The sequence below is a fragment of the Lampetra planeri genome, chromosome 47, assembly GCF_965212315.1.
Source record: "Lampetra planeri chromosome 47, kcLamPlan1.2.h2, whole genome shotgun sequence".
In the NCBI taxonomy this organism is placed as follows: domain Eukaryota; kingdom Metazoa; phylum Chordata; class Hyperoartia; order Petromyzontiformes; family Petromyzontidae; genus Lampetra; species Lampetra planeri.
In genome coordinates this window covers 4,710,259-4,732,804 of record NC_136153.1, presented here as the reverse complement: position 1 = coordinate 4,732,804, position 22,546 = coordinate 4,710,259, and the positions used below count along the sequence as shown (strand labels likewise).

Here is a 22,546-nt window from a genome sequence, read left to right as displayed (position 1 = left end):
ACCCGATACCCGGCTACCTGTACCCGGCCGGGTACCGGTACGGGTACTCGTTTGCGACCCTGGTGCGGCCGGGTACGGGTAGGCCGTGAGTCACTGGTGAGTCACCGTTTGTCACTCATTTCCCAACGTCTTGTCTCTTCTCACAATTCAAGTTTCTAGAATCAACCCACCCGCGCCTGCAACATGGCTTCATCCCAGAGGTCGCAATCAGGTACCCGATACCCGTACCCTACCCGTACCCGGCCGGGTACGGGTAGGGTACGGGTACGGGTACCCATTTGAAACCCTGGTGCGGCCGGGTACGGGTAAGGAATAAAAACCCGTTTGCGACCTCTGGCTAGCAGATGGCAGTGCCAAGTGTCATCACCCTCGGTTGCTCCGGTTCCCTTCCACGTGAAGCGAAACTCTCATTAAATCCCAAAATCGCCCGCAGCGTTGCCACGTGGGAAATATTCCCCTCTCGTACCCGATTAGTGCGATTAGGAGTCTCGCGGCGATGGATAAATATCGTTTTGCTCGCCATTTCAGAGCGGTTTGGAGTCGCGTTACCCACAGAAAAATTCTCAGCGGTGGCTTTTTGTTTCTATGGCAACCGCGTGGCTTCATGGGGAATTTCTGAGGCTTGCAAGAGGTTGGAAAACATTTTGGGGAATAATTTGACCTACCGCAGAGGATTTCGTATGGTTGTGCTGTACGGTAATGAAAATAGTGCATACTTCCCAAGTGCCTTTAGTTGTACAAAATACACACACACGCAGGCACTCGGACCAATCAGATGCGACCACAAAAACAAATAATTCAAGAATGAGAAATAAAAATGCCTTAAAAATAATTTTCGTCTAAAGGCTCAATTTTCAACTAAGGCAGGGGGGGTAGCCAGCAGAGCGAGCGGCCAGTGGAAGTGAATTCAACAGCCGGGGGGGGGGGGGGGTGGGGGGGGAGGTGGTTGTGTTTATTGGGTCGTACCACACGACACTCGTTCATGACGTCTGACGTTTCGCTCTCCGTGCCTGGAGCAATTCGGTTCCATTTGATAGCTTCCAGCACGTACAGCAAACAACACGGATACAACCCCAATCGAACGCATCGCCGAGATCGTCTCTATCCCTCTGGTGTCATCCCCATAACTGGGGGGGGGAGGTGGAGGGGAGGGTGCTGAAGACCTTGACAGCTGCTTTCAAACCCCGCTGCGATCTTTAGCGTCTTCTCTCGCGGACGGTGTCGTGCCACCGCTCGCGCCGTTCCCACCGCCCGATCTCTCGCTTCATTCCTCTTCCCCTTTAATTCCAGCCCCCCCCACCCCCCCCGCCGCACGAGATCACGCGACCCAACGAGACACAGCGGTGGTCCGCTTACGTGAACAGTGCGCACGGGAGCCTCCTTTTGACGTCGACCTGCGACCGGACGACGACTGCGTGTCCCCCCCCACCTCCTCCAGGGGAGCTCGGTGAGTTAATTTCGGCTGCGTTCTCCGCACACGAAAAGAGGACGGGGGGTTGGGGGGCAGCTTGAGCTGAGAGGGCAAGGACTTGCAATGTCTCACTGATCAATTACATGTGTGCGGTATAGATTATCTATATTGGCCACGTGGGGGGCGAGGGTGGGCGGTGAAGGAGAAACCGGGCCATTGGGAGGTGGTGCTACCTACGCGGCCTACCGTAAACACCCCCTTTGGAGCTTGCCAGAAAAGCATAATCACCGCAGTGTGTTTTTCTTTAGTTTTTTCCCAGCCACACTGTATTATTATTATTATTATTGAATTAATTAATGGGACCCAGTCGGGGTGCAATAATAGAGGGCCATTAGATGATACCCTCTGCGCCAGTTTGTTTGCGGACAAAGTATCATCAGACAGGGCACGGCAGGCGCATCAGCAGACGTTTTACTTCGATTACTCGTCGCATTCATCGAAAGGAACCGCGTGCTGTCTAAGTAAGGAAATGGATTCGCACTTACGGGGCGCTGAAAAACGATTCTTGCAATTAAAAGTGCCTCGCGTCACATCTTATCGATTCAAGTGCCCTGATTGTGGTTTGGCCTAGGGAACCCCCCGCTGCCAGCTCTCCCTGTGTGGCACAAAGTGAATGCCAGCGCCGGGCTGCAAGCGGGAATTGGCTTGCCAGTAGGGGGCCGGCCAATGCCCGCTTTTCCCAATTAAGCAAACCCGTTTGATTCATGCCCCTTTTGGTGGCGAAAAGCCGAGCAGAGCATGGTGGCACACTCTTGTGATCCGCAGCTTTGGAGGCAAGGGTTGGTAGCTCAAGAAGGGATTTATCTTCTTGGTTCTTTCGGTAAAGTCACGTAAAGTCACGTAGAAGGGAAGTAATAAAATAATAAAAATAAAATATTTTATTATGTTTTATTTTTATTATTTTATCACTTCCCTTCTACGTGACTTTACCGAAAGAACCAAGAAGATGAATCCCTGCAGTCACGAAAGCTTTAAATCGAAAAAGAGAAGGGATTTGTTGCACTTGTGAACCTGCTTGGCTGCGCAGAAGATGTCAGAGCAGCGAGTGTGTTCACGAACACCCGTATCTGTTGACGTTTGTGTGGAGTTTCTCCGGGCACTACGGTTTATTTTCACAAGTAGAAACTGAACTACCTCCAGGAGGAGGGATTGGCGACTCATTGATGCTTTCCTGGATAAACTAAATTATGATGATTAAAAGGCAAATGGTAAAAGATCCAATTGCAGGACCCCTCCTGTTAAAGAGCTTGGGTGACGATGTGGCCTTCAAGGATAAATTACATGATTATGTTATTGGTAGGCCGATAACTCAACTGCAGTCAGTAGTGGCTTCAGCAGCCTCCCTTTAGGGCCTCCGAAAACACATGGCCCATTGCAAGCCACAATTATTTGCCGATGCCGCTGCTGCTGCTGCGTTGGCAATGGTGCAAGAGCACAACAACAAAAACAAACTCGCATCTGTCAATAATGCTGTGGGGCCTTAGGAGAAAAAAATATATAAACATCATAGGTGACGTTATGGGCAATGACTCTTCTTCACAGCACATTCGGATATGAAGGAACTGCTCTTAGTGTTTAGTTTGCCGTCCTTCCCCCACACCTCCGATTAGCACGGTTGACTACGTAGGGTGCGAAATAAGTTCAACATACATAGATGAAACGTCACTTATTGTATATTTTTTTCATTTCAGGCCACAGTGTTAGTGACAACGCGTTCGGAGTATTTTTGTCCATTTTGAGAAGGTGACATTCGCATTCGGCTAATTATTTCATTATTACCCTTGGAGTTTTTGCTGCGGTGCCTTGGGCCCGCGTCCCTCTCTCTCGCTCTCGGAGCCTTGGGCATGCCAGCGAACGAGGTGGGGGGGGGTCTATACGTGGCGTCTGACCGGTTTACGCGTTTTAAGTTGTTTGCCTGGCGTGTGTACAGTAGGATGACAGCACAGCAAGACTCGAGTTCGGGATGCTCCGACGGAGACACCTGAACACAGAGTATCTGAAGCGCCACTTTGAATTAATCATTGCACATTCAATTATCGCTCACTCACAGGATAAGTCCCGCACTCAACACGGCTTCTGCAATATCCATACAGCGGAAAAATTGCTTTCACAAGCTGCAGGTCAATTTGCCCTGAATGTGCCCCGATCTCACCCGATGCTTAGCCGGGTTTGAGCCTGGTTCGGACTTGGATGGGTATCCACCAGGGCTTGCCAGGCGTCGTAGGTGTTGGCCTGCCTGAGGTTTGGCCAGGAGATGGCATCATTGTGTGTCCACTTCCCTGTGTACGTGGTGGTGGGGTTTTGTTTTTCACCAGGCACTTTGGGTTCCCCTCTCACGTGAAGCCAAATGCCCATTTATGGAACTGGTCAAACATCGGAATGCAGGACCGCTCCTGAAAAATAAGAGCCCTGAGACTCGGTGAGGCTTTCCCGAATACATAATTGTCGTTATTGCCGTCATCCATGGCTGTGTCACGTATCGCCGACTCCAACTATTCCCCTCTGCACCCTTCCAAAAACCCATCACTTACAATCTCAGGACGATACCGACTGCCACTGCCACACTGCCGCACCCACTCCCGTAAATGTGACCACCTCACACCCAATAACCAAGCCCCTCCCCCACTGGCTCCCAATGCAGTCCCGGATCGACTACACGTCGGCTTTCGCGAATATTCTGGCAAATCGCCCGTTGATGCTGGATGTAATTACCAGCGAAACGTCGTACTCAAACTGTGAATGTTGCGGATTCACTCTTCAACACGCGGGTGTGCTGAAGTAGTAACACTATAAATCCACGGTGTTTTGTAATCTTATGGTCAATTAAAAAAATTCACACTGCAATAAAAACATTCGGAACTGGTTTTGTCTATGGGGAGTTCTGCCATCACGAAAATGGATTACGCAATGCTCTTGTATGGCACAGAGTGACGTTTAACCTGTTATACAAGCGTTAATTGCAAGTTATGAGCGGGGAGGGGGGTGTCTGTGGCCATCATCATCCAGGATAAACGAGTACCACTTTGCAAGGAAGTCAAACAGTGTGGTTGGTACTATGGATAGACCCGCCCTCAGCCATAGGAATGTGGAAATTCCACCTCTGGTCTGGTTTGCAAACAGGAGATGTGGAAATATGTATGCGCAGAAGAAAAAAAATCCAGGCTTCATATACATTTATTTAAAACAGCCAATTAAACGTTATCTCTATTATTACAGATGTTATAATCTATCGTGATGGAACCTCGGCTAAGCTCTTTGTACAGAAGCCAAGGTGGTTACGGTTTTCTTTCAATCAGTTTCTCTACACACACACGCACACGCACGTTAATTAAAACCCAGCAAAACATTGTTACTTAACAGACAGTGTGTGACGTTTCACACTTCCATTGCAAAACCTTTCTTCGTTTTGATATTATTGTTAAATATTTATTACAATATATTTATTACAATTATGAATAATTATTAATTATAATGTATCCAGGTCCTAAATAAATACAATTTATATATTTAAAAAAATCAATAATTGCATTACAATAATATTATTGAGCGAGAGTCCCTGGCTCTTATCAGGCAATCGAGGCAAATTTGAAAATCCATACAAAGGAATGTCAAGCGCTTTTCATGATTATTGTAGTATTTGTTATTTTGAACTTCACATCGCACTCCCGGCATCTCGGGGAGGACGCTGCGACAGCGGTTGAATGGTCAGCAGCGCACCGAGACTCGCGATCCAGAGGTCACCAGTTCGATTCGATGGTCCGGCACGGCGGTTGAGAGACACCGGTGCCAGTTTGTCAAATCCCACCCGCCAATCGCCTCTGTCTGCCCAGCAGCATAGATGGGCAAACCACCCATCCGGTAGGTCACGTGTGTGGTGGGGTAAAGTGTGGCTACGCCGAACTCTTTCAAGTCATCCGGCCAGTGTGCTGGAATAGGCCAACAAAATCCACGAGATGGGTTCTCTCAAACCCACTCGAGTGGAGGCCCTCGCAACAGCAGCGGTGGTGGGAACAAGAAACTGCAGGGCTGCACCTTTCTCTTCATATCTATTTAAACAATACGCGTGAGCAAATGCGTGATTGTATCTGGAAGCAGTGAAGATTTCTGTCAAAATACGTAATAACGTCATGGCAATCTACAGCCCTCAATCAATGCAATGCTGGATGAAGGCCTCCCAACACATCTCGGTAATGACGCTTATTTCACCATACTTCACCATGCTGGTCAGTGCAGGTTGACAGAGTGGGGGGGGGGGGCAGTGCTCAGCACCGGTTCAGATATCGCTCGTCAATGATGTTAACACCCACCTAGAGTCCAACTCAGGTCACTGGGGTCACAATACAGCCCTCTAACCACTGCACCCACATCCCTGCGTTAGCATTGCTATTAACAACAGTACGATTGATTTTATAGCCCTAAAATGCAGTACAGTTAATTTCACGGGCGTAAATGCTTTATCAATTATATTCACCATTCAGGGTCATAACGTTGATAAAACACTGCCTCACCATCGCTTGGCACGTTCCCCCGCCCCGGTACAAACTCTCAACGCAGGAGCGATTTCCCAAGCGCTGACCAAATATACCCACGAGACCAGTTCGCCTGCATAGCCCCACGTTGCCTTCTTGCCAAGAGCTTTAGCAGTGACTTGGTCAGAAGACATCGACCCCACACCCCCCGCAGAATGTTGGAGCAAGTGCTGTTAACAAGCAGCACACACCTGTGAAGGCTGGCACGGCACATCAGGTGGGCGGGGTGGCCAACACCACGCCCGACCGCCTTTGTCTCCCCCGGTGCCAATTTTTTTTTTCACGAGTCGCGACGGGGACTCGTTTTAAGGGTGAGTCGACCTCGAGGAGGTCCAGCACCTGATCAAATCTTCGCCGCCGAGCGGGACTCAAACTCGGGTCACCGGGTTCGTAGCTCAGCGCGTGGACCCGCTCGACTGCAGCTCCCCCCTCTATCTTTGTCCAACAAAAACACATTTTACGGACAAGCGAATGCTACTGAAAATGAATTTCCTTCCTGCAAATGTCATCCTGACAGCCCTTTGTCGTCCACTGCTGGACGAAGGCAGCCCCCATGCCGTGTCAGTCATCGCGGTTGTATTGACCATACTTCGCCATGCTTGTCAGCGAGTTGAAGGGGGGGGGTGGTGGTGGTGGTGGTGGTGGGGTCACGGAACTGGTTCAAAATATCTCTCGCCACCGATGTGAGCCGGTGCCGGGCATCGTACTCGGGTCATTGCAGTGGGCCGACCACTGCGCAACAATCACCCACGTTTATGTGAAAATGCACACGTACCCTTTCGAGAAACTATAAAAAGAAAAATCCTCTTGGTATCCTGGAGTTTATATTCGTGAACAGGGCCTGCGTCAGGCGGGTGCTGGGCTGGGTCCTACACCGTCAAATGTCCCTTCGGGCCCCCCACTGTCTGTAGCGGTGAATCAGCGTCACGGTGCCCCCCCCCCCAACACACACAACAGCTCTACTGCCCCCCCTGCCCCCCCCCCATCTGAGAGGAGCTGGAGTCAGAGCAACACGACTGTCGGGACGCACGATCAGCTGCTCTGCTGGTTGCAGGATCGCACCACTGCTAGGGTTTGATGATCATCAGCAGCAGGAGCAATGCTCAATCCACTGCTGGAATAAGGCCACCGCAAGCCGCTGCCACCTCTCCGAATCCTGCGATACAACAATCCACCCAGCCGGGCCCCTGCTGCAACACACGGGGTCATCTCATCGCTCCATCTCCTCAACGGTCGACCGCTCAGACACGTTCCATCCCTTGGCTGCCGCTCCGTCGTATCTTACATGTACGTCATCGGAACGGAATTGAAAGAAAAACTAAAATAAAATATCTACATGGGTTCGTCATCAGGTTCGAAGACGAACCCGAGGCTCGCACAAGGCCATGCGGGAGGGCGTGGCACAGTTTGGCACCAGCCTCCAGAGTGCGATCGTGCCGCTACGATTCTCTAACAACAACGACGCTACGCCGCTCTAAATAAATTAACACAGAGCCGCTTGCGTGTTCCGAGATTCAGCGGCGAATGGAACACCCACCCCGCAACCTGCAGAATTCTCGGAAAGGGTTAAGAAGATGGGAATGGAAGACGCAAGTTGTTGTCGCAGCTGCTTGCAATCCGAGTGTGGTCCTCCTTCTGGGTTGGGCTGCGTGCTGAGCATTTTTCCCCTCCAGTTTTCATTCCACCAACCGAAGATAAAGCGTGGCGAAAGCTCGAGAGGGAGATATGCTCGCGGCTGCACCCGGAGAACCGCACCAAGAGTTACGATGAAAAGTCTGCTGTTACGTTTTTGAAAGTTTGGTCGAGAGCGATACTACATTTTTGGGGTTGGGTTACGAATTTAAAACACGCGCGACGTCCCCTCTTGGCGAAGCCGCTTAGCAATCCGATCGTGGTCCTTCTGGGTTGGGCTGCGGGCTGAGGATTTCTTCCCTCGAGTTTTCATTCAACCCGTGAAGATGCCTGCAGCCGTAGCGCGTGGCAAAGCTCCAGAAGAGATATGATCAACACGCGACTCAACCCGGAGAACCGCACCAAGGGTTACGATGAAAAGTCTACGGTTATGGTTTTACAGTTTGGTTGCGAGTGATTCTACATTTTTAGGGTTAGGTTATAAATGTTTTACTCAGCGCGACTTCGCCTCTTGCGAAACATGTCAGACAGGTCGATTAAAGATGACTCCATCGCAGGTTGGGTGGAGTGGTGTGGCGCAGTGGTTAGCGCACTGTGCTACGAATACGACTTCATCGATTCAATTCCACGGCTGTCCATGATTGGCAAGCGATATCAGAAACCGGTTAACAACAGCAGGCTGTTTGTTTCAGAAATAATGCCTCGCATTAACTGCAAGATACATTGACCAACTGACCACGACCAAACTGGCTCACACTGACACTCGCTGGCCACCCAACATCCTGTAGGATCAGCTACAATCTGCTCTACTATCTGATTTTTCATACCATTTGTCATACTAAAATACATTGCTAAAACAACAAAGATCCCCCGTATAGCCTTAACAGACTGTAGGAGCAAGTGCTGTTAGCGAGTGGCACCTATCAAGGCCGGCACGGCACACAAAGGGGTGGGTGGTCAGCACCATGCCTGGCCACATTCGTCTCCCTAGTGCAGATGTTTACACACATCACCAGGTACTCATTTGAGGCCGAGTCGACCTAGGAGAGGCCTAGGACCAGTTCAAATCATCGTCACTGGTGTCGATCGTGAGTGGGAATCGAACCCGGCTCACAGGGTTCTTAGAGCAGTGTGCTAACCACTGTGCCACCGTTCCCCACATTGCTAACACACACACGCACAAACTTACAACTCACTGTTGTCACTTTTAAAAAATTAAATGTTGGTCATTTCTTTGCATTTTATTTCCAATGGTGCCTTCGAGTCATGTCAACAAAATACCGAGACATCGCACTCCCTGGCTTTTACATTCCTCCTCGAACACACCTGGGTGGTGTAGCCGTCAACAGCATCAGAACATCAACAGCAGGCCAATGCGCACCGCATCTCCTTCACGGACGGCAAATCAATGACACAAGACGTAGTCGTGCGATTGTGGCCATCATGCAAGTTGAACTTTGAATCCAAATAATAAATCCATAGGGGACTCGGAGATACATGGAGACACACACAGATCAAAAAGAGATACGCAGAGATACACCAAGACAAGCCACAGTCATTGCGATTGTCGCCATTCAACCCAAACTATGGACCATATAGTAAGCAACTGTCGTCTGCGTTCCTTCAACACAGGAACAGCAACACTACACGAACTCTTTCCAGAAGCCCTCTCATCGTGGCCAGAAGACCTTGACATTGGCATTTAGCTCCTCGACCATCTTGCTGTCATCATTTACAACGAATAGAACAAAACAATTCTGCAATCGAAACTCTCATCAAGTAGCGCAGAGAGCAGTGCATCACTCTGCTTTATCCCCATGCTCAGGGGTGCACTTTCACACACACCCTGCTACAGAGAGCGACAATCGTCGCATGGCCATCACACCATTGTTTTAATTCTCAGAGCTGGAAGTAGCTGAATTCATAAAAAAAAATGTTTTTAATACAATTGGAAAAAAATCTATTTAAAGCTTTCGTGACTGCAGGGATTCATATTCTTGGTTGTTTCGATAAAGTCACATAGAAGGGAAATAATACAATAATAAAAATAAAACATAACAATGGGAAATGTTTTCTTGTTGCGCAGTCATTATTGACAAAGCTGAGACCATCGGCTCACGACGTTAGAGAATGCAGTTTGAATCACAGCCGGCTGAATCGCAGATCAGAACCCAGCAGCTCAGATCTAACCTGGGGTGCAAGGGTGGTGAGATGTCAGCTGTCAGCTACCTCGCCTGGTAAACAGGAGAGGTCGTGGGTTTGATCCCAACCCTTGACGCCTGTATATTTGGAGTTCGCGTGTCTCTCTGCCCGTGGTGGCGTGGATTTTTCACCGGGTCCTCCTCTGGTTTCCCCCTCCACATTTAGAATTTGGCTACTATAAATTTCCACGTGAAAAGCCACTTCGTTGAGCTATCATTTGCGGCCAGGTCACTTCTGAAAAAGAGCTGTATAGCTCAGTGGGCCTTACCTGGTAAAATAAAATAATTAAACTTTAGTTTAACCTCTGAGCCACACAACCAACTCAACAGCTGTTAATATAACACACAGCACATTGCAACTCACTATACTAGAGAACGCAGATTAGTTCACAGGGGCAAGACCAGACATTGCTACCACCTAAGGTAGAAAGGAAGTTCAAATGTATTTACATGGCTACCTTTATAACCCACTCATTTCAAATGGCTATCACGTAATTCACCAGTTTTTTTGGGCCACATCAAGAAAGCAGAGCCACTGAAGCTACGCCACCTCGGGTGACCCCGACAAGCAAAATGCCTGTTCTCGACTCATGGACTAGTTTAACCACGGGTGGCTGAAACCTGGATTCAAACCCAGGATACCAGTGCTCTGACCCCTCAGCCAGCCGGCCACCTCATCATTTGTCAACTTCCGCTAAAATGCAAATCCTGGAATGGGGTGTATCCCTTCGTGCAGGGGATAAGGGTGGAGCAGAGAGTCACTTCAATATTTCAATTTAAAGCTTTCGTGACTGCAGGGATTCATCTTCTTGGTTCTTTCGGTAAAGTCACGTAGAATGGAAGTAATAAAATAATAAAAATAAATATTATATTACTTTATGATGATTAATTTTTTATTATTTTATTATTTCCATTCTACGTGACTTTACCGAAAGAACCAAGAAGACACTTCAATATTGTTTATTTCATGGCACAGCTGAAGGGCGAGGGAGCTGCAGGACTTACTTGCAGCGGTCTTCCTCCTTCTGCTTGAGGTCTGCATCCCGTTTGAGCACTTTCAGGATGGCCCTTTGTTCTTCCTCCGTCAAATAACTGAGGTCCAGCATTTTGTCGCAGGGATAGGTCCAATCTGTGTGTGTGTGTGTGTGGGAAAGCCTCCTTTCCTCCCTCACTGGTCACCAACTTGCTCGCACGTCGGTTAAAGCTTTTGTTCCTTACTGATGTATGTTAAACTTAGACAACCACCAATTTTCGAAGTGCCCTTTGAGTAAAGCTACTTTGTAAACAGCCAGTGCGATTAGTGTCGTCCGTAATGTAGTCCTACGATGCGCAACTTTTTAAAAATACTGCGACCTCCGTGCCGAAGTTGCCCGTGGCTTGGGCGAGTCACCCAGTTTTAAAGGTGGGGTCCAGACGAGTCACATAGTCCGCGTGACTAAGTGCTTGGCAAGGAAAAACGAGCATCACAACTTTGTATTTTCACCACATCTTCAAACACGGCTAGTGCAACAGTTGAAAGCTTTAAAAAAAAAAGTTAGATGTCGAATCGAGGGGACCCCCTGTGTGTCCTGAATGATCCTATCGCCGTGTTTGTCAACGCATGCTCTGTTGAACTCTTGCCGAAGTTCGCCGCGCGTGCCGTGGCCGGATTGTCAGGCCAAGGGAGGTGGGTGGTTCTGGAAAAGAAATGAAATTCAAAAAAATGAGTGCAAGCAGACATGTCAAACAACGATGTACACACGTGGAACTTGTAAGGCATACAAAGGCAAAGATCCCCCGTACAGCCTTAGCATAATATTGGGGAAAGTGCTGTTTCGCAAGTACATGTGAAGACAAGCGCTTTACATGACGGGGTGAGTTGGCCAGCACCACGCCCGGTTTAAGACAAACTTTGCACGAAACGCTTCGAGATGTTTTTTTTTATTAAATGTTGTGTTATGTTTTTACGACACTAGGCTTTTTGTTTAAGCAAAACATTAAAGTATATGACCAAGTACAAGTCCTGAATGTTCTGCTGTAAACCTACAGGCTGGTGGCTTGAAACTAATTTGTGTTTTGTCTCCTTTCATATTTCCTTCATTGTTTTCTCGAGTTGTATCCCAAACATGTTACTGGTATCATGCCACGAGATGACGATCCATTGGGATCTCTTACAGGGCATTGCAACCCTCCGTATGGCAAAGTACAGCCCATAAAAAGCAGATATCAACATCGTAGGGGGAGGGTGCTTTCCCAACCGTTCCAAGACAGTCAACCAATATTTGTAATTCTCAGAGATAGAATATAAGAAATGTAAGTTTGGAACCAAATTCATCGTGATAATTTTTCTACAGGCCATTTGGTAACGGAGCCGAGACCAATCAACTTCCAATGAGAACCCAGTTTAATCACACGCCTGGATTTAAAGCTCGGATCTCGGGAGGCGACAACTCAATGCCCTGGCCTCTCTGGCAGCCGACTACCACAATGAATATATTAATCTATTATTATGTTGAAAGATGAGTTATTATTGTATTATCCATAATGCTCAACAATACAGAATTTAATACAGTATTGTTTTGTGTGAAAACAGGACTCCCATAATGCACACATGACTCCTCGTAAAAAGGTTTCAGTTTTGTTGCCAGAAAGAAGAGGAAAACCCCTATTATTATATTTTGGTACTGGCAAATGATGTAGATGCTCACCCCGAGCCCTCGTTACTTTGATAGTGCCGCTGTCTTTGAGCTGTATGCCTTGTGGCGTCCTCTGGTCTAGCACCAATTGAGACGAGGCAATTGAGACGAGGCAATCAGTTTCAAGGACAATGCATATATTATCAGAGTGTGTGTTTTTTTGCATTTTGACCACAAGTATTGTGGTTAATGCACACATGATTCCCTGTAAAAAGGTTTCAGTTTTGTTGCCAGAAAAAAAGGGGAAAACCCCCATTATTATATTTTGGTACTGGCAAAGGAGGTCTAATTATGAGGACTCCCATCGTCATTAAGAGTGATTGCTCTTGCAAAACAATATCTGGCAACCCAGCAGTATTTGTTTAACAGGACCGACCCTGTTGATGAGACCCCAAAAAAGTCAAAACTCAGTCCACAGTTTGCTTGTTTAAACCAATACTCCTGGCTAACATTGTTCTGGAAAGTCGCTTGACTCACAGTCGAACATTTTTGCATTTAATTTGTGCAAAATCAACGACACATTACATTTCATAATTAAAGTCCCCAATTGTATGTGATCATTGACAAGTCCAAATCGTTCACAAGTCAGGTGATTCACTGCGCTAAGAAGTCAGAAGCATCAATAACTCAGGACAGGAGTCTAAAAAAAATCAAGCCAACACAGCAACATTCTTTGCTTGAAGTCAAACCCTCCCTGAAGGAGCAAAAGATTAATTGAACCAGCCCAACCAGTTTAAAATCTCGTTCTCTGGCTGTGTTTGAACAAAACTCTGTTGTAATACTGGTAACCAATGTACACTCCTAAAACAACGTTACATTTATGCGGCTCGGGAGGGTGGGGGTAGGTTATTTTATACACGTGCGCGTTAAACACGTTGACAATTTTACCCTTAACCTCGCCAAACTAACTAAACTGTTCGCCTTCCAGGAGAAAACCCATACGGAACAGGGAGAGAACATACGAAATCCACCCAAAAAAGGCACCCGAGTTGAGACTATTGACTAAAAATATGTCAAAACTAAAACTGAATGTTGATTCATTTTATTCATAAATTGGTACGTCGGTTCATCACGTGACAACTTTATTCATTGGCTGTGTCGGGTGGAGGAGAGTTCACGACACACATTTTTTACTTACGCGATTTGACACGTAAAAATAAATAATGAAGGCCAGTCAGTTTCATAGACAATGAATATATTATTATCAGAGCATGTTTGTTTACATGTTCGCCATAAGTACTGTGCGTGGTCAAAGCAGACTTGATTCCTTGCAAAACGTAATCTACTTGGTGCTTGAACATCTTACCACCTCCGGTTTAATTGCCAGAAAGGGTAACAGCAATTCTTGTTTTTTTTTAATCACTAAACTGCCAGGACGCTGCAGGGTTGGGGGGGGGGGGCCTTGATGTGCCACGTATTGCCATTCCCGAGAATAGAATCGACAGCCACCAAGCCAGCGAGAGGGTGGGTGGGTAGGTGGTGGGCTTAATTCCACCCGCTAGTCTTGTCGTAGTTGTCGTAGTCATTGCGATTACAACAAAGCCAACACGAAGCCAGAATTAATGTCAAGCCCAGGCCAGGCCATTCACACAAATAATGGCACAGCATTCCGAGTGATTGCTTCAAGGAGGTCTCAACCCACATCCCACCTCCATGCATGGCCAGTTAATGAGCTTCCTCCTTCTGGGCAGGGCTCATTTTGTACAACGCAGCTTTTAGCAATCCGCGCGTGGAATGTTTCGTTGAAGGGAATGAGGTGACAATAAGCAACATTTCGGACGATCAGTGAACCAACGCCCTGTTGACACGCTGCAGTAAATCCCTTGAAAAAGATGGACTCATTGTAGGGCACATTTCTTATGTTTTAGTTTTTGCTCGTGTGTAGTAGTAGTAGTTTAACACGTAGGCTTTCGCGACCAATATTATTCATAATCAACGTTTTTGGGTGTAGATCGCGTTATTTATAAATGCTTCAACACACCGGTCGGCTAAAGCAGTGAACTATTTGTCTTTTGTCAACGTGACACTTTTTTACTGATTGGCCGTGTCGGGTGGTGGAGGGTTACGACACATTTATAAATAACGCGATCTAAACCCAAAAACGTTGATTATGTAGTAGTAATAAAGCCACATGCATGTACAGTAGTTATTATTTTTCTTTTAACCTATCTACGTGACTTTACCGAATAACCCAAGACGTACAGTATACACACACACATGTAGTCTACGTGCTTAACTTTGTAACTACGATGCATGGTAAAGCTTAAAAGGAGGGGTTATATTATACTATGCAAACGCCTCACAAGGTAAAACACATCACGGCGACTGACCACTATTGCAATGTTCATATTTTGCCATTTGCACCGTCACACAATCAATGTTTTTGTGACGAAATACTTTGTATACCGCCGTGAAGACAGCTTTGTCCACAGTGTCTAGATGTACTGGTACACAGATTATTCTCACACTCGGCGTAAACTATTAACGCACGAGGACGGCTGCTTGCGTTGTGGCCGAAACGTCGTGAGAATTATTTTATTATGTTTCATTTTAATAATTGTATTATTTCCCTTCTACGTGACTTTACCGAAAGAACCAATAAGATATTAACGCACTGTTAGGAACTCCGGATTGTGTGAACACAGACAGAAACATAAGCTTTACAAGCCCCCCCCACCCAAAAAAAATTCGTAACTTTTGTGCGATCAAATTATTAATTTACTCGACTCCAGCCACACGGCAACACGAAGTAACAGCCAGCTCAAAGCGAACTATTCAATCCGTGTACGCAAATTACTAGGAAAATGTTGCAATTTTTTTTTTACCCTTTACTGGCACTAAAAACAGGTGTTAAGATGTTCAAACACCAAGTAGATACACCGAGAGCATTGCAGGGCATCAAAGTCTGCATTTAAGCGCACGCACTTGCGCACAAAACACGCACACTGCCACGAGCATTGTTTGTAAACGCGTCGCACGGTTAACCCCGCCGTTGATGCAGCCAGCGCAGCAGCAGCAGCATCCTTCATCAACAGGCGTGTGTAGGGTTAGTGGTGGTGGTGGTGGTCGTACTCACGCGGTTTGCTTTGCTGCTGCTGCGGCTGGAACGGAGCGAGCTTGTGGCTGGTGGAAGAGCCACACGGGAAGGAGATCCACAGAGACTCGCTGCTACCTGCAGCAACTTTTACAGCTCCCCCGGAAGGCGGATGCCTTGAATGTGCCAAACCTCAGCCACCTCCCTAACCAAGTCCCCCCCATTGGCTTTGAGACATCATGAATATGAGCCACCGGTGACGACAAAGCACGCCGTGACAAAGCGCTGTGTGTGTAGGGGGGTGTTGTTTCGTGCCATGCGTGGGGAGCGGTAGTGTAGTGGTTAGCGCTACGAACCCGGGCGACGCGAGTTTGAGTGCCGCTCACCGGCTAGCACCGGTGACGATTTTCTGAACCGGTCCTGGGCCTCCCCCTAGGTCGACTCGGCCTCGAATGAGTACCCGGTGCGGTGTGTAAACCTCGCCAATGGGGGAGACAAAGGCGGCCAAGGAAGTGGTGTTAGCGAGAACCTTATGAAGGCCGGTACGGCACGCGAGGGGGGTACGTGGCCAACACCACGCCCGGCCGCCTTTGTCTCCCCAGCGGCGATGTGCACACACAACGCCAGGTACTCATTTAAGGCTGAGTCGACTCAGGGGAGGTCCATGACCTCACCGCCGAACACGACACGAGGACGTGACGTGCGGATGAAACGTGAAAGCACTGCCCCCGTAAGTTGGCGTGCTTAGAGCTATGCACGTGTTGAGAGAACGCGCGCGTTCAGCCACGATGGGACAGGGGCTGATGGGTGCCTTGTATCGTTCAGCCCACCAGCTGCCCCCACCGAGAAAACAGCAGTAGTAGCAGCAGTAGCAGCAGCTCGTGTGTTATCAGGACTAATCCAAGAGCGAGGCTTGAGTGTGGTTTCATGAAGTGTTGGATGAACTCAAGGATCATAGCAATAGGTTTTTACCCTTTCAACTGGTACAAAAACTGACACCTTTATACAAGGCATCTTGTTTGCAATAACCACAACACAAGCAGTCAAAATGCAAACAAAAAAAAACAACTCTGATGATGATGATAATATGCACTGTCCTTGACGTTGATTGGTCCACACCTGAGACAGCTTTTCTTAGAGCCTAGTCTCCATTGGTGTTGGACCAGATGACGCCAAAAGACGTACAACTCAAAGACAGCGCACTATCAGAGTATTGAGAGCTCGGGGTAAGCATTTACACTATGAGACCTCCTTTACCAGTGGCAAAATAAAGTAATATATAGTAATAGGTGTCAGTTTTTGTACCAGTTGAAAGGGTAAAAACCTATTACCATATTTTGCCACTGGTAAAGGAGATGTCTCATAGTGTTAACTCAAGGATGGTTTCCCATGCAACTCGACCACTTAACGCGAGCCGTGGCAGGGAATCCAGCTCACGGCACGCCACTCGCAGGGCAAACTTTTGCCAACGCATCCAAATGAACCGAGAGAGGGAACCGCGTTGTTGTTGTTGTGTGTGCGCCGTGTTTGGTGTTCTGGCGGGCAAGTGTGTGTCACGTGACACCGGTGAACGACACCAGCTGCCTCCCTGCGTAAGCAGCAGCACGTGTGTTTTAAGCTTAAGAGACTAATCCACGAGTGGAGGCTTCGTGTGGTTTGATGAAGTGTTGGAGGAGAAGAGCTCAGGATCGTTTCAGATGCAACTCGACCACTTAACGTCAGCCGTGGCAGGGAATCGAGCTCACGTTTTGTTTTGTTTGTTTGCCGAGTTCACAACACGGTGCGCTAACCGCAGTGCCACCACTCCACCGAATGCTCATTGTATAACATACTTGAACGTCCCATCCGAGCCGCAGCACGTGTCACGTTTTAAGTGTGGAGGTTCATGGAAAGTTCGTGGAAATTTAAGTGCGTAAAAAAAGACCCGTTCAGTTATCAGGTCTGCATGTTGCTGCACATGCTTAATTGAAATGATCTCATTAAAGCTATATATATAAAGTGGTCGGTCTGGTTAAACGCGTCACGCCCGCCAGCTTGCGGAACGCGATTAAAACATTTCTCCCCGGTCCATGTAATGAGCGTTTTAAATAAAACGTGGGTTATTTAGTAACCTGCCGTTATCGTCACCGCCGACTAAAACTGCAAGACGGGCTCGGTCAGGTAGGTTGATAAAGACGGCTGCTGTTGAGAAACACTTCATGCCGCTGGGGTATTTTTGTATTGCTCCGTCTGTCTTTTGGAACGTATTGAATTTGACATTTCAAAAGTATTGCCAAGGTCAGCTGTTGCTGTTTCATCGCCTACCCCGTGGCTGAAAGGAATGCTGCAGTGCATACCGACGAAGTCGGTTTTCATTTATCACATTTAAGCCCGAGTTTACATTAATTGTACGAAATGAGCTCACCAACAACGCCACACTTCTGTTTTATCCACGGTCAAAATGTCTCCCTTCACCCAGGGATAGCATTGCTCATGTGATGATGTCTTAGCAGTGCGGTCGCGTGAACTTTCGCAATTGTCGGGTCAACCACCAAATACATTTTTTTCCGAAATCAATGCTTTATGAGACACGCACAAATGTACAGCACACTCCACCAATATACCCTTTTAGTTACGACTGACGGGTCTGGGCTACACAGTGTCGCTGCGTGGTTAGGTCCTGGGGTCTTGGGTGGAGATGCGTTTCGATCTTTCGCGTTTCGATGAATCACCGTCATTCCACTGGGTGTACCCATCGTACACCACACCCCTGCGATATTTTCACGCACGATGATGGCTTGTCTGTAAGCGCGACATACTTGACATAGTCGTTACCATGTTGAGCAGGGTTTCCCTCTACCGCACCCTCGCAGCTTCCACGATGTGCATCACTCTCGCTCACCGTGCGAGATGTTCGCGCAGTGCCACGCATCGTCATTCTTCGCGTAACAACGCAGCGACATTTTTGGCTCGCGATGGAGCAAAGACGGTGCGCTTTCAGACGCGCTTCCGCGGCCGTCTGGAACGTTCTCCCTTCCGATACTAGGAAAGCAACTGGAGCTCTGTAACTTTTAAATCGAGGTTGAAGACTCGTGTCTTTAGAACTGCTGCTCGTGTTTAGTTTGTTGTCCTTGCCCCGCGCCTCCTATTAGCGCGGTTGGCTACGCACGGTGCGAAAGAAGTTCAACGTACACACATGCATGAGCGTGTCTTATCACTTCACTTGCTCTCCAACAACGAATGCATTTTGTTGACACTCCCAAGTCAGTTGTAGCTCAGTGGGAGGTCGTCCCTCCTATCCGCGCTATGTTGACAGAATGAGTTTCTCTCTCCCCTCTTCTGTAAGTGTCCTCTACTTGAATATTTAATTATGAAGGAGGAACGGTGGCACAGCGGTGAGCGAACTGCGCTGCGAATCTCAGCGATCTCAATTTTATTCCTGGCCACGGATAACATCGGTTCTTACAGGAGGTCGTGGGTTCGATCCCGGCCCTGACATGTCTCTGTATTTGGAGTTTGCGTGTCTCTCTCCCCGTGGTTGCGTGACTTTTTCTCCGGGTCCTCCGTGTTTTCCCTTCACATTTAGAATCGAGCATTTAAGGAATTTGGCTGCTTTAGAGTTCCACGCGATGAGCCACTTTGTTGAGCTGTTATTTGTGGCCAGATCGCTTCTGAAAACAACTTTAGCTATCTGTGATGAACGCTGCACTTTCTGTCGTTTTCATGCAGGGGGCGCTGCAAAACCTACGCGCCCCCTGCATGAACGACGGAGGCGCAGTGACAGACGTTCGATTACGAAGGAATCGATCTGCAGACGGCGGTCTTCTCGCACAGGCCAGCAGCTCTATGTCGTCTTATCTCGATTCCGCAATCCCAAACAGGTGAAAGTCCGCATCGAAACGAACCCCCAGCAAGGGCATCTACTTAACGACGAGAGAAAATTCACACGAAATGTAATTTTCAATGAAGTCTTGCATTTGTAAAATGATATAAGCTTTTAATGAAGAAATACAATTATCGAATTCAAAACATAATACAATTCAAAGATGTTTAATTTTAAAACTTCAAAACGGAGCATCGGGTGCTTGCGTGAATGCGTCGTTCGTGTGAAAAAAAAACATTTCGTGACCTTCCTGGCCGAAGGCCATAAATGGTTGTGAGGGTCGCCACAGTCACCCCTGAACAACCCCCAGTAGATTTCGATTTAAAGCTTTCGTGACTGCAGGGATTCATCTTCTTGGTTCTTTCGGTAAAGTCACGTGGAAGGGAAATAATACAATAATAAAAATAAAACATAATAAAATACAATTCTCACGACGTTTCGGCCACAACGCAAGCAGCCGTCCTCAGGTGAAGAACAGGTCTGTCGGAAAGACAGCGTCGGAATGAGCACCACCACGCTTGGCAGCGTATATACGGCTGCTTGCTTTGTCGAAAGAACTAAGAAGATGAACCCCCAGTAGCTACGTAGTTATAATAAATGGCTACACGTCGGTCGATGGGCAGGTCGTGTGTAGTGGGGTAAAGCATAGGCACTCCCACCTTCTAGATTTCAAGCTTTCGTGACTGCAAGGATTCATACTCTTAGTTCTTTCGGTAAAGTCACGTAGGTAAAAAATGAAATTAAAATTAAAATAAAACAATAAAAATCACTATTTAAGACCGATCTTAAATAGTGCATACGCTTAGTTCTTTCGGAAAAGTCACGTAGGTAAAAAATGAAATTAAAATTAAAATAAAACAATAAAAATTACTATTTAAGACCGATCTTAAATAGTGATTTTTATTATTTTATTTTTATTTTAATTTCATTTTTTACCTACGTGACTTTACCGAAAGAACTAAGAGTATGCACTCCCACCTCTTCAAAGATGTTCCACCTCTTACAAGCCCCGTCAGCCCAGCACCCTCGAGATCGGCTCTCTTGAGCTCCCTCTAGTGCAGGCTCGTCTGCCAGCAGGTCTGTGAGCAAGTATTTGCAGCTCTGCACGTTAACTCTTACCAACATATACACGTCTTTTTTTTTAGTTTAACACGTAGGCTTTCGCGACCAATATCATCCATAATGTGCATGTCCCACCGTTATTGTACAGCTTATTTAAATGCGGCTAACAATAATGCTTCATACTAATTTCGCACGTTTGTCATGAGCGCATTTTTACCAGCACGGTGCTGTCACAAAGGCGCTGTGTTTCACATCGTCTGCGGTTGCTTCACAGTCGAGGGCGACATTGCTGCGCGCCATCCCAACTTCAGTAACTTGCGCTGTAAGTTTCCGAATTGTTGGAAATAGTGGACCGAGACGCCGGTTACGCAACGACACCCGGGTATCTTTAACGTCCACTTTGAATCAGACGGCGCGTGGTATTTTTACTCTTCACAACAGCAACAACAACATCCGCTATTCGCCATTAAGTGGCGGTGATGTCACGACGGCACTTGTGCCAGGCTATGTGCACGTTAATGCCACGTGAAGTATCGAACGCCCGCCGGCAGGAGGTCACGGGACAGACCCAAGTGCCATGGGTCGACTGACTGAGATGACTGGCTGATGCACCCCGCGTGTTCATAAACACGCGCGCACTACCGCAGTAATAACCAGGGCGGGTTGCTCGACTCGAACCGCGTGTCTCTGCAACAAAAGGCGGACGCCCTCCCGCCCTGAATGGGCCACGTCAGCGCTCGAATTGCTTCAAGCCCTCTTGCGTACCAGGAATGCATCGCATTGCTCTGCGTTGTCAGTTGCCACCACTACTCGCAGGGTGATCCATAGAGCTACCGATGTACCCTCGTGGGTGGCAACCCCCCCCCCTGCCTCGCTCCCTTCATCTGACAGAGCTCCGCTAAGTAGGTTTTAAGTGACTCTAAAACTCACGCTCAGGGCATCGAGTCCGCATATCTTGTCTTCTAATATAGCTCACGTGTGTAATGTAGAGAGTCTTAACTTTCGATCGAATATCGCGTTTAAGTACGCAAAGAGATGATTTGCTGACGGGCGGGGAATGTGTTGAGCCCTGAGGACTGCAGTTGATTTAATACCCAGTTGTTTTTAGCCATTTTCCTCTGTCGAGATGATAGCTTGAACCATGTTTGCAATGCGTTGTAGATTGCTGCAATTAATATACGTATAAATAAAAACATTTATTAGTCACGAATTAGCATCTTCTGTTTACGTGACAAACCTTCCTAATTGACTGTGTCGGGTGGTGGCGGGTTTAACGACACATTTATATATTTACGCGATCTAACCCAAAATAAACTATATTATGGATAAATTAAGATTATGATTATAATTATTACGATTGTATATATATTGGACTTCTTTCGCACCGTACGTCGCCAACCGTGTTAATCTGAGGTGCGGGTGAACGACAACAAACGAAACACAAAAAGCAGTTTTAAAGAAATGAGTGTTCAATCGAGATTTAAAAGTGCATAGCCTCCAGTGGCTTCCTAATATCGGAAGAAGAAGAGCGTTCCAGACGGCCACAGAAGCGCATCTGAAAGCAGTGGCCGTCTTTTTTGAATGACTAGCCATCATTCGATGACGAGTGGGAAATTCAGGCACGCATCCTCTCTGCTACACGGACAGTAGCGTAGCTATAAAGTGTGCAGGCGGTTCAACTGCACAGGAGACCCAGAGGCCGGAGCGCCCCTGGACTACAAAGAGTTGGGGGGGGGGGGCACAACTCATTCCTTGCACCAAAACCACATGCCAGCCACGTTACGCCACTGCCATAGACTCACATGCAGACCCCACACACTTGCAGAGAGAGACAGAGACCCATAGACCCACAACGAGCCCCGTGCACTAACACAGAGACTTTCAAGACTCGTACACAATCCCATAGACGAACACAAACACCGATAGACTCTTTCGATTTAAAGCTTTCGTGACTGCAGGGATTCATCTTCTTGGTTCTTTCGGTAAAGTCACGTAGAAGGGAAGTAATAAAAAAATAAAACATAATAAAATAATATAGTATAATAATATAATTATTTTATTATGTTTTATTTTTATTGTT

The 22,546-nt window shown here is 47.4% G+C and overlaps 1 protein-coding gene across 12 annotated transcripts in view; it reads right to left on the bottom strand.

The window, feature by feature from the left end:
* SYTL2 (synaptotagmin like 2) overlaps positions 1-15,801 on the bottom strand; it is an 80,390-nt gene extending 64,589 nt beyond the window's left edge. For all 12 annotated transcript variants that reach the window (XM_078615455.1, XM_078615457.1, XM_078615461.1 and 9 more), the window contains exons 1-2: positions 15,585-15,801; positions 10,839-11,509 (exon numbers count right to left, since the gene is read on the bottom strand). In XM_078615455.1, coding sequence (XP_078471581.1) covers positions 10,839-10,939 — 101 coding nt within the window. In that variant the 5' untranslated portion in view covers positions 10,940-11,509; positions 15,585-15,801. The remainder of the gene's footprint in view (positions 1-10,838; positions 11,510-15,584) is intronic.
* Between the last annotated feature and the right edge of the window lie 6,745 nt (positions 15,802-22,546).